At 25.6% G+C, this 13256-nt stretch overlaps 3 protein-coding genes across 11 annotated transcripts in view; 2 read left to right on the top strand and 1 right to left on the bottom strand.

Moving 5' to 3' along the window:
- Positions 1-4026, top strand: part of LOC108547222 (antichymotrypsin-2) — an 18726-nt gene extending 14700 nt beyond the window's left edge. For 8 of the 9 annotated variants that reach the window (XM_017899653.1, XM_017899651.1, XM_017899645.1 and 5 more), the window contains one exon: positions 3869-4026. In XM_017899653.1, coding sequence (XP_017755142.1) covers positions 3869-4026 — 158 coding nt within the window. Of the gene's footprint in view, positions 1-730; positions 890-3868 lie in introns of those variants that run through there. The other variant, XM_017899643.1, reaches the window with a different exon arrangement.
- A 1153-nt stretch (positions 4027-5179) lies between these two features.
- LOC108547202 (uncharacterized) lies at positions 5180-8940 on the bottom strand. Its single transcript, XM_017899612.1, has 4 exons — positions 8419-8940; positions 8104-8238; positions 6982-7967; positions 5180-6904 (listed from the first exon to the last, which is right to left on the bottom strand). The coding sequence occupies exons 1-4, from the start codon at positions 8822-8824 to the stop codon at positions 5180-5182; spliced, it is 3252 nt and encodes a 1083-aa protein (XP_017755101.1). The 5' UTR covers positions 8825-8940.
- A 999-nt stretch (positions 8941-9939) lies between these two features.
- SMC6 (Structural maintenance of chromosomes 6) overlaps positions 9940-13256 on the top strand; it is a 6021-nt gene continuing 2704 nt past the window's right edge. Inside the window, exons 1-10 of the mRNA XM_017899616.1 lie at positions 9940-10047; positions 10534-10726; positions 10797-10949; positions 11113-11357; positions 11425-11544; positions 11627-11757; positions 12449-12649; positions 12713-12906; positions 13005-13151; positions 13217-13256. Coding sequence (XP_017755105.1) covers positions 9940-10047; positions 10534-10726; positions 10797-10949; positions 11113-11357; positions 11425-11544; positions 11627-11757; positions 12449-12649; positions 12713-12906; positions 13005-13151; positions 13217-13256 — 1532 coding nt within the window. The remainder of the gene's footprint in view (positions 10048-10533; positions 10727-10796; positions 10950-11112; positions 11358-11424; positions 11545-11626; positions 11758-12448; positions 12650-12712; positions 12907-13004; positions 13152-13216) is intronic.

Here is a 13256-nt window from a genome sequence, read left to right as displayed (position 1 = left end):
AATATATAAAAAATTAAGATTAATAAATTATTTTAGTTTGAATTAAAAATTTAATATAGTTAAATTTGTAGATAACAAGATTAAATAAAGATTAAATTAAGTAATATCGACATAAATTATTAGTAGTTGATACATGTATTTTATTAATTCTATAGAGTTGGCTTAACTTATCTAATTATTTACTTTAAAGTTATGTTGTTGTAAAGGATCTTACTAAATAAGCATCTGCCCTTGAAAGGAATTGAAATATGAACTGAAATGCATATTTTAGTAGACAAAAGTAATAGATGGATTTCAAAACTACTTTATTTATCAAGTTTTAACTCAGTATTTCTAATGCTAGGGTAGTTACAAGATGAAAAATAATTTTCAGTTTTGTTTTTTTAGTAGCACTATTAATGTTTCAAAAATAACTGAAAAACGTCAAACTTTATTTACTGAAAACATTTTAAATTCAAAATTTTTATTTCTGACAAATTAAGGCAATATAATATAATAAATGTAATTATATATTTCTTTATATATTTACTATTTACTTGTGATTAATATTTTACAATAAAGCTTCAAATATAATTTACAATTATCAATTGTAAATATCTATTTTATTGCTTTTATTTTACTATTTTTTTATAAAACTCATTTTCAAATGCGTATCTTTGTTATGTCACATCATAAAGAATATAGTACGCAAAGTAATCAATACTTTATTATTCCTATAATTTTGTTTCAGGTATCTTTTTTATGAAAATGTCTATGATAATTTCATTGGATTTTGCTATCACACGACCATTCGTTTATTATATCATAAAAAACGTATATGATGAAAAAAGTGGAACACATTCTATTTTGTCATTATTCAGTGGTCATGTTAATGAACCCAAAATCTAAAAACAGTAATAATATTATTCTTATAAATAAAAATACTGTAACTCATGTATTGTTTATAACATTAAAATGCATTGAAATTATAATTAAATTCACAACATGTTTACCAGAATCTATATGTTACACAATTATTTTATACTTAATTAAATTACCATTTTATGTTTAATATTATGTTGTATTTCTACATTTAATATTGAAGCTAAAAAAAAATGAAAAAAAAAAAGATTAAAACTTAAAAAATTGAAAAAAATAAAACAACTTGAATATATATAAAATTAGTAAATAACAAGAAAAAAAACATATTTAACTAATAAAAAATTGGAACTGGTAGGCTAGTTTTCTAATTTTTAATTTCTAATAAATTATCTACAAGAAATATCATTATAAAGATTGTTGTATCTTGCAAGTCATATTTGACTATTTGATGAAATAACTAAAAGTGGTTTAATGTGATAAGAATTAGGGTCATATTAGTGGTTTTCCTAATATCTTTCATATTAATCAATTAGTCTAATAGTTGGGATTGGTAAACTTACAGTATGATTATAAATTTTTAACATATTAAATACAGATAATAATGTGTTTACCAAATTTAAGTAAAATATAAAAATTATTTCTTAACAGCAAAATGACAATTTAAATCTTTATAATACTAATGTAAACTAAAATATTATAGAAACATAAACATATGTATACATAATTCTTGTATCATTACCTTTCTTATATTGTTATTTTTATAGCTGATATGCAATTTTTATGCTTATAAAAAAGTATAAAATGTAATATACAGAACGCAGATTATATCTATGGAATTGGTTTCATAAGAGAGATAAGATGAAGTATGAGTGGAAATACGTATAATCGAGTGATAGCGTGAGTGCTGATGTGTGGTATAAGGACATTTGTTTCGAGAGCGAGAGGACAATCTTATTTATGGTCGGAATGTTCGGTCGCAACGAGAACATAAATGGCTCTGATGTTAATTTACTAACTCTGGTTATGTGCTCCTAATATATTTTAATAAATCAAATCGGCAATGGAAAATTAGTCAATATCTGGGATTAATTTATGAACTTTTATAATTGCATCATAAAGGCAGATCCTTCAAGAACTTTCCAATATATTTTCCGATATAAATTTGTCCGTAATTAATTGATGATTAATGATTATTCTACGCAGTGTTTGAATTGTTGTCGAAGACGCCATTGGTTTTTTTATTAATTACTATCTTCTGTGTAATCAATTTATGACCTTCATGCACGCATTATGTAAACGATATCCTGGGGCGTCTTCACATATCACTTTTGTTCACATTTTGATTTTAGTTTCGTTTAGTATTAATTATTTTCAGGGAAGATCGTGACTGTTGTCGTTACGAAATCATGAACGCTATCAAACAATAATTAATAACTAACAAATTAGCGTTAAATTCTTTACAAAAATTATATAAGAATGTTGCCTAAAGTTTCAGCTTTGCATTGAAATTATAAAAGTTCATAAATTAATTAGGGAAATTGAGTAATTTATTAACATTTCTCCGTCGGAGCCCTTCTATCCTTTTCTATCCCATCTCTGTCCTTGTCTGTCACGTAACAAATTCTTCGACGACCTCCTCTCCTATTCTATATTCCTATTACTTTTCTGAGTTTTAGGTCCAAAATCATAGATGGCGCTGATCGAATAGATGGCACTATTCGAACTAGATACTAGAAATCAATTCGATAGTAGAAAATTAATAAATTTCCAAGTTTTCGTAATTAATTCATGAACATTTATAGCTGCACAGCAAAGTTGGAATTATAGGCAACATTCTTATACAATGTTTAATTTAATAATACTGACATGAGCGATAGGTTTTATATTTCCTGTAGTAAATAAGATTGCTATTGAAAAGTATTTTTCTTGCATAATATTTTTATTATTTTGTAATAAATATATACTAGTATAAGAAAGCGTAAAAATAAATTTTTTTATTAAGAAATTTTATTTATAATTGTGTATTTACAATGTTTTCATAGGCGAAAAATGAATACAAAATAAAAAATACATTGAAAAAAAACTGTGGACGGGAATCGAACCCCGGCTCCTCCAGTATAGCAATTCTCGATCGTTGACATTACGCTACAACTTAACTTCAAACATATTGTAAATAAATGTATAATTAAGGAAGTAATAAAACTTTAATCGCAAATATTTCAAAAACTATTGAGTAGTTGCAGCTATAATGATATATTTTCTTAAACTGCATGACGATATCTACAAAGCTGCAAAGTTTCAATTAAATCGGTGACCCGAAGGGCTTGCACTCTCCTTGTTGGTAAATTTTAGCCTACAATAAATGTTAAACTAAAAATTTCATTTTTAAAAGTTAAACATATTTAAAAGTATCACATAGATATAATTATACGTAGTAAAGTCGTAATTATAAATAGATTTGATTGATATCTTCTTATAAGAAAATTATGATCAATTTCAATTCATTGCTTGACAAAAAATCAGTATACTTTAATGACTAAATTTTCATAAAATTTTTTGAAAATATTGTTTCACTTTGTTTGTAAAATGCGTTTATTAATTTTTGTTTAGTATTAATATTTTTGCCGAATTGTTCTATTTATGTTTGATTACTATGAACATTTCAGTTACTCTTTTCCTTTTTCCTTTTCCATTTCAACTTAGATTATATTATAAAAAGCAACTTAAAATTTGTTCCAGTAGGGCATTATTTAAATATAGTACTAATTACGTCAATAGTGGAAATTAATCGACCATTTTTATGGTATTTGTAAAATTCTAATTGAAGATCAAGATACCATAACATTATACAGTAGACTCATTAGCAATCTTTAAATGTGTTTTATTTTTATATTTGCATTTATATATGCATTTTTTCTTGTGTATTGATAAATAACAAAAATATATATGTGTATATTCTATTATGTAACCTTTTATGTTATTTATTAACGTAACATTTTTGTTGCAGAAGCTATTTTAGTACCACTCTCGTTGTTAATTCCACCGACAATTGAAGTAGATCGTCCATTTGTCTTCAGTATCGTCAAATTGTTTAAAAATAAAGAAATTAATACAATCGATGTAGCAACAATTTTCAGTGGACACGTTATTCAACCTCAATATTAAACAAATGAAATAGCTTTGCGTACAATAAAGAAAATATACTGTAATTTTAATTTATTTAAGTTCAGTATACAATTACACTATTACAATCCACTGTAATATTACGCAAATATAAAGTATGATGTTATGTAAAATTGTTATTGAAGATATTATTTTTAATAAAGATTTACAAATTAAAAATGAATGTCATCATTTTTTGCTTTAAATTAATTATACATATTGTAACACAAATTATATTAATATTATTTTGATACTACTTGTTAGCATCAGTTTTGTCATCATTATGTCATTAAACCATTATTTTCTTATTTATTATCCGTAAAATTTATTATTTTTTACAATTTTTGCAGGGCTGCTAGAAGAGGGCTCTTCACTTGATTTCGAACCAGAGTTCAGAATTAACCATTCCTTCGTTTTTAACATCGTTAAAGTATTTTGTGACGAAAAAACCAAGGTTGTCGATAATGTATTATTATTCACGGGACATTTTAAAGAACTAGAAATTTAATATAACAGTTAAAAATATAAATGAATTTAATAATCTTATGCGATTCAACTGCATAAACTAATATAAGTCATAACAAATTGTATATAATGTATGTATAATATGATAAAATATAATAGAATCTTTAACAATTTAATTTGTTTAGAATTGTTTAATAGGAATGATCATTATCAAGAATACAACTTTTATTATTGTATAATATATATAAAGTGAAAAGTATTAAAGCAAATATTTGATATTTGTAACATCATACAATTGATTATAGTAATGCACATGTTATTAACATTTAATGGAGAAGATCTACTTAGTCTTTTCATTAAGAAGTTATTCAATAACCTAATTATTGTTAGAATATTTTTCTTTTTTTAACTATGTCCCTTTTTTAACTATCAAAGAATGAAATATATTGCACAAAAATATATGCATATGGTATGCATTGTATTGCATATCTTAAAAGTATAATTTAAATGTTGATATGAGCTTAATCTATAATCATGATAAATTTGAAAAGTTATTTATCCTTGTTATATTATTGGAAAATGATGAAGAAAATATTTTATTTTCTCTTTAGATATTAGCAATAATTAGAAATATTTACAAACATTTTGCTTGTATTTTGTATGTAATAAAAATATTTCTTTGTTAGTGTAACTAACTTATTAAGCAATTATCTGGTTTTATGAATTTTATAGAATGCGCAGTAGAAGTAGTACCAGTTGATGTGAGAGAACTCCGACGTGGGACAATTGTAGGCATAGTAGCAGTAGTATCTAAAAATTCATCGTCGTTATCAGAATCAGTATCTTTCTCTTTATTTTCTTTTAATTGTTTTTTTGGTACTATATCATGAATATATTTTTCAATCATTTGTTGATTTTCAAGTGGAAGTGTATTAGCATTATTCAATACATATGGTAAACTATCATTCATTTCTTGTTGTTCTTTAGACATTGTTTCGATGTACATACGTTGCAATTCAGCTAATGCTTCATCCATAAAACGTACACTTTGTTTACGACCTGATATAATATTACCATTGAATTCAGTAGGTCTGCATATTTCACCATTGGAATTTCTTTGTTTTAGATTCTCAGTATCTAATTCTGATTTTGAAAAGCCTATCGGAAAGTTAGGATTTTGATTTACTATATTGTGTGATGAAACATATGTTGTTTGAGTTTCATTTGGTAAATTATCATATTTATTTGACATCCAATCTCGAACATGGTTTTGATCATTTTTTGTGTGAATTTCTTTGGATAGACTTTTAGGTTCTGCTGTAGTAAATACTTCATTATAGGAAACTGGATGTATATTTTGCGTATTTATTTGAGGTCTTTGGATACTTGATTGAATAGCTTGTCCAAAATTCTGTTGTATATTTTGTCCACCAACATCTTTCCATCTTCCCGTATTCATTACAAGTTGAGCTAATTGTTGAATTGTCTGTTTAGGGACTGTTACAGATGTTTTTTCATTATTATTAGGAATAGTTCCTATTTTTGCTGGTGTAGAGGTATCACAAGGATCATCAGGTATATAAGCAGACTTTATATTTAGTTGTCGCAGACGTTCATAGCTTTCACCTTGACCTGCTAATAAATCGTCCTCAATACCTTTTAAATTCTTTTGATTTATATCAAAAATATGATAATGATTAATAAATTTTTCCGCTGTGCGACATTCATTTTCTAAAAATGCTGCAGTTAATACCATGGCTGCAGTAGGTTCTCTTTGTGTAAATAATCTTTTACGTGCACTTAAAGTTTGACTTATTGCTGTTTCAAGACGGGCATTTTCTATTTTCTCCTCTAATTGTTTTTCTACATCTAAAAATCTTTTAGTTTCAAATATTAAAGTCTCTATATCCATAGTTTTCTCTACTTCCCTAGCGATGCGTCTTTCTGCAGATGATTGAGTACGAGTTTCTGTAGAAACAACAGACTGTAAACCTAATCGCTGTTGAGCTTTTACAAAAGGAGATTGTGATACTGGTCCCAGTTTTGACCATATAGTACCAGGCTTTTTTACTGGACTAAGTATAGGTGAAACCACACCTGGTCTTGTTGCTACAGTATTTTGAGTGACTAATTGAATGTTAGAATTTGGCACTGTACAAGGTACACGGCAAGGTTTTGGAGGAACTAGATCTAATTTTGGAGGTGCAGTACCAGGTCTTGGAGGAGGTACTAAAGATGTTATTGTAGGTTCTGGTGGTAGTGGAGGTATTTCAATATCTGTTTCTGAAGTTTGTTTTGTGACTATAGAAGCATGAACAACTTTTAATAAATCATCCAAACGATTTTCAAGTCGGTTTTGGCGGTCTCTATCTATATCTAAAAATTTTGTTACCATATCATTTTGTGCGATAAGGATCTGAAATAATAAAAGAATAAATAAATTATTTAACTAAACTAAATACGCATATATGTGTGTAAAAGTTAATACCTTACCTTATTGACGACTTCATTTTGAGAATTAATTGCACTTATTACGAGTTGTTCTAATTTTTCAGCTTTTTTCTTCCGCAGTGGCACATGTGGAATATTATCTGTATTAACAGCAGTATCTTTTGATTTATTATCATTGTCTGATGGAGTTGGTGAATCTATTAAAAATTCTAACAAACTATCATCATTATATGTTGCATTGTTTGTAATTACAGAAATTTCTGGATTTTGAATTCTTAATGGATTTGCTGTTTGAATAGTTCTGTCGTAAGTTTCATTTAAAGTGTTTGTTTTTTCATCACCTTTTGACTGACAAAAAGCATCATTTAAATTTTGAGATACATCTGGTGAACAATCTGGTGATAAAGATCCCATTTGTTTTGCATCTATTACAGTAGGCATATGAGTTGATAAATTGCTGTATGGTTGTTTATACATATGTGCTGAAGTTTGTTCTAATATAACTTTTCGTGGTTCCTGAGGCATTGCACGATTATTGTTGGCACTAATTACTTGTTGCAACTGATTTTGTCGTTGAATTATATGTTTTACATTTTGATTTTGCATTGCTATTGAATTCACTTGCATTGGTAGATTTATAGATTGTGCTGTTAAATCTTGATTTAAATTTTGTAGGTTCTGCTGAAGATTTAAATTATTTACTAACATGTTTTGTCGACTGCACATATGATTCTGTTGTAAGTTTTGATTTTGCTGCATACTTTCTTGGATTATTTGATTTTGCACATTTTGTACTGTATTCTGAAAAGGTATTTCTCCATAGTTATAACTTGGTACCAAATTTTGTTTATAATTTGCATGTAATGGTTCTTCTATTGGAAAAGAATTGCACTGTGTTGACTTGCCAGCTACCTGAATCATTTGTTCACCAGTATTAATAGCTACATCCCTTGTAGGAGAAAAGACTCTATATGGTCGAGCTATTATAGTTTCATTTGATTCAGGAGAATCAGGATATTCATTTTCACCTATAAAATATATATTAAATTGATTGATTTATTAACTAAAATATATATTAAATTTATTTATTTATTATAGATATAAATTATCTTAAGTTTTCTTTAATATACTTAAAACACTTTAGTAAATGAATATAGTTCTTACGTCCTAATGTCCATGTAGGTGATAATGCTTCTGTTCGTTGAAGTGATGGTACAGGTTCTTGAAATTTATGTCTCATTTGCAAATTTTTATTTGTTTTTACTTCTTTTGGTGGAGATTTAACATTTATTGTTGCATCTAGTAGAAAAACAAAATTCTAATTACTCTTTTTTATTATGATACATTTACAAAAAATATTTATTTAAAAATCATCTTATTGATAATAATAATTAAAATGAATAATTTTAATACTAAAAAAAGCCAAATAAATAAATGATAACAATGGAAATTTATTAATTTATATTTTCAGTGTCCTACCTACAGTATCTACGCCAATAATATTTTCATCAATACGTTTGTTTTTAAGAACTCTATCTATTAATTCATAATATTGTTCTACACCAGCTCGAGTACCAGCTCTTTTCGCTTCACGGTAACATACTAAAACCTGTTTCATCCGAGATCGACATTGTTTACCCGAAACATTGTACCCTTTTTTTTTCATATATCGTGCAACACTTTCCCAGATAAGTTGTGGTTTTGAAGCGTACTCAAGTTGTTTTTGTACTTGTCTGTCCGACCATACAGACACCAATAACGAAGTACTTTCAGGGGTCCATTTATATTTAACAGTGTCTCCAGAGTCACTCATTTCACAATAAATGGTTCTTTCTTCTTTTTTATGAAGTACAGAAACTAATATAAGAGCTAAGATACAATGCATCCACTTGGTAAAAAAAAAATTGTAATATATATCAACACATATTAACAAATTATATTCACATTTAAATTTAAGTTCATCATCTACGAGATGCTGAATTCTGAACAGTACATACAAACCATGCACCCAGATCAACCGACTCCAACTGACGACAATTCAAATTTTAAAGCACTGTACAACAGGTAGTGGGGAAAAATGCAATGTGTAGGAGGCATTGAATGATATTTGATTTATAGTAAGGATAGTTTAAATGCAATTTTATTATCATATCAAATATGAATATATTCAATTCATGTTTCTTAGTGAAATTGTATGTAATCATATGTCTACTATATATATAGTAATGACATATTTAATAATATAAAATTCAATAAAAGCATAAAAGAAAATTTATTTTCATTGACTGAATAATACAATTGTATTATTTTATAGTATTATACCTACTTTAGTTTTGTTTATATTTCCATAGACATTTTTATTAAAAATTAATATAATAATAAAGTAAAATGATTTTGAAAGAAATCCAGTACACAAATTTTTATTATGATTTCAAATTCATATTTTTGTTTATGATTAAAGTGAATAATTTTGAAGAACATTATTAAATTAAACATAATTTAATTAATACTTATTGTTAGAGCTTCTACTATTAATTAAATGAATACAATTCATTTGATTTTCTGAGTATTAAGTATTACTTAAAATTTTTTTTAAATTTGATCCGGCGAGTGGATAGTAAGCTTTGATTTACGATGCGATGTTACTATTGGTTAAACTAGAATGTAAAGCAAAGTTAGTAGATAGTCTATCTATGTTGTACGTAATGACAATGAAACTTGGATAGTAGACATCTCTGGCGGGAAAGGTTTTCATGTACTCCGTAATGTAATGTATAAACACGTTAATGGAACAGTTATGGTATGGTGGAAGAATTTGTTATATTTTGATTCATTAAAACTCAACATTTATGTAATGACTCAATATTGTTTGTCATTAATGATACAATAAAATCGATAACTGATTTTAAGAAAAATGGCGTTTATGCAACTTGATATTACGCGGTTATTTGAATGAATAAACAATCTATACATATTTAAATAACAAAAAATATTGAAATCATGGAAAGTGATATAAATAATAGACGAAAAAGGAGATCTATAGAATTAAAGGAATATCAATCAAAACGATCAAGAGGGAAAGAAAATGTTTGTAACTTTGCAGAAGAGGTAAGTGGTTAGAGTTAATATAATTTTAAAAACAAATAAAGAATTAAGTTTTTTATATTCTTCAACATGTTACTATTAATATATAAAGTATGATATTAAACTGAAATAGTTGTACATAAATATATTGATATATAGTTAGTTATAAAATATTTATATGTATATACTCATCGAGTTTTATATATCTAACTTATTAAATAAGTAAAGAATATACTGTTACAAGAACACGATAATTTATATATGTTTGAGCTAGTTTACAAAAACATAACACCTTGTTTTATAAATATGGAAATTATTAGTTTCATAGTTTTAATTTTAATTTGAAGTTTAGAAAATATATTTAATAAGAACTTTAAGAATATATTATTACATAGTTGCAAAAGAGAGAAATCGTTATGGGTAACTATAATTGTATACTAGAATTTTGTTTGATGATGTATTTTTTGTTTAAATTATCTTGTCTTTCTATTTTCTTTTTTTATTTTGCAGTCTAAAACAGGTAAAATAAAGAAAATTCTAATACGAAATTTCATGTGTCACGATGCCTTGGAAGTAACATTAAATCCAAATGTAAATTTTATTATTGGTCGTAATGGAAGTGGTAAAAGTGCAATATTAACTGCTTTAACAGTTGGTCTTGGTGCTAGGGCAAATGTTACTAGTCGTGGGACATCAGTAAAAAGTACAAATATATTATATAAAATATCATTTTTATAATTCAGTTTTCCATAAAATCATTGTTTCATATTTAGATTTCATAAAAAAAGGAAAAAATACAGCATCTATTGAGGTAACTTTACTTAATAAAGGACCTATGGCTTATAAATCTGATGTTTATGGCGATTCAATAACAGTTTTTCGAAGTATTGGAACTACATCATCATATAAATTGAAAAATTGGAAAGGTTTATATAACTATTATATTTTATTATTCATTATTAATTTAATTTTTGTATATGTTTGTATTTATTCATTATTAATTTAATTTTTGTATTTTTGTGTATGTTTATATATAAAATTATTAAAAATGAAATATGAAAAATATGAAAATTAAAATATTTTTTACAGGAGAAGTAGTTTCAACAAAACGAGATGAACTGACTAATATATTGAGAGCAATGAATATTCAAATAGATAATCCTATTTCAATATTAAATCAAGACATATCAAGAACATTTTTAGTATCATCCAAGCCAGAAGAAAAATATGAACTGTTTATGAAAGCAACATTACTGGATGTAATTGGTAATAATTATAAGGAAGCTGAATTAATATGTGAACAAGAATATGAAAAATTGAAACAGTATAACGAAGTATGTTTTTATTGTCTCTTTTATAAAGATTATTTTATTTTATATGTAATGTAAAAATTTCCTGTAGACATTATTAGAAGCAAGGGAAGAGATAGAGCAACTGAAACTAAATATAAAACAGGCAGAAGGAATAGATAAATTTCGTGATGAAGCAGTTAATCTTGAAATGGAGTTACTCTGGGCAGTTGTGAGTGATATATTTAATATATGAAAATTGTATAAAGTAACATTTCTTTCTTGATAAACAAGATATATATTTCATCATATAGGCTATAGTAGAAGAGGCAAAATTAAGAAAGGTTGAAGATGTTTTCAAAAAATGCGAAGATGATTTGAAACAACTTCAAGACACAGAATCATTTGCAGAATCAAAGGATGAAGAAAGAAATAAAAAAATTCAGTATGAATCATTTATATTATTATCTATATTAATAATTAAATACAGAGAGTTTCTAAAAAAGACTATATCTTTATATAGGTTTATACATTAAAAATATCGCTTTTTCTTTAGTAAAGATTATTCAAATTTCAATAAAGTTAGTATTTAAAAAATTTATAATTAATAAGATAAATGTTTAGCATAGTAATATAAATGCTACATAGTATTCAAATTTTTGTAAGATTATCTTGCATATTGATCAACGTTGAACATGATGGTATTTTCATTTCTTTTATGATTTTATTTTGTTATTAGTTTCTGCCTAACTATATGGAAGTAAATAAATAATATTTTAAATTTTTGTTAAAATGAAATTCAAATTCTGAAAATGTGAAATGAAATACATATTAATTTCAATTGAGGAATATCTGAAGAATCATTTATATGGATATTATTTATCGTTATATGTTTTTAATTAGTAACTTTAGAATGAAATATTTAAAATTAGTGTTTATTTTAAATTGTTTGTATTTTATTAATGTTTTTTTTTTCAATTTAGGAAAGAGGACAATATCTTAATTAAGGAAAACAGCGACAATAGTATATTTCATTAAAAGAATGTAGTGAATTATTAAATATTAAAAAAGCTTTTAAAAATTTCGATTTTATATATTAATGTATGATATATGTTGTTATTATCTTTTATTTACAGACAACTAGAAGAAGAAATTAAATCTGTAGGAGAAGAAATTAATGATAATTCTAAAATATATAATAATATAAAACAAGAATATAGTATACATAAAAATGAACATTCAGTTAAAGTACGAGAGTGCCATTCTACACAAAGTAAAATTAAAAGATTGGAAGATGATATTATTACGCTTCGAAAGGAAATACAACGATTAGAAAGGTTTAATATGATTTATTTAATATCAGTTTTATGATCCTATTATATACATATTTTTATTTTTAGTGGTGATGCAAAACAAAGTCAAAGAAATCAAATAAAACAACAATTGGCTGATTTGGAACAAAAATTAGATGAAACTGAAGCATTATTACGGACTAAACAAACTTATCAGATGCATTTAGAAACCGATAAAATGCGTCTTTTGAAGGAAATTCAAGCTTCAAAGATTGAAATTAATAGTTGTGAAAAACGTATAGGTAATATTATATTATGTATAGTTAAGATTTTCATTATATCTTCCAATTGCGGTATAAAATTGAATTATATGTGGTTAAATTTTTTGATCCTATTTAAGAGAAAATTAAGTTAGATTTAAATATGAGAAAAAAATATTCGGACAATGCGTTAACTGTATTTGGTCGAAATATACCTCGTCTTTTGAGAAGAATTGAAGAAGAATATAGCAATGGACATTTCAAAGAAAAACCACGAGGACCATTAGGTAAGATATGATTTACTTGATAAAAATGATTGCATATAATTTATTATATGTTCTTGCTTATTTAGGAGCGTACATAAAAGTAAAAGATCCAGCATGGATTCCTGC

Source organism: Eufriesea mexicana, unplaced genomic scaffold (genome assembly GCF_001483705.2).
Source record: "Eufriesea mexicana isolate 0111107269 unplaced genomic scaffold, ASM148370v2 scaffold953, whole genome shotgun sequence".
Lineage (NCBI taxonomy): Eukaryota > Metazoa > Arthropoda > Insecta > Hymenoptera > Apidae > Eufriesea > Eufriesea mexicana.
The sequence above is the reverse complement of the archived record's forward strand: the minus strand, read 5'-3'. Positions and strand labels throughout refer to the sequence as shown.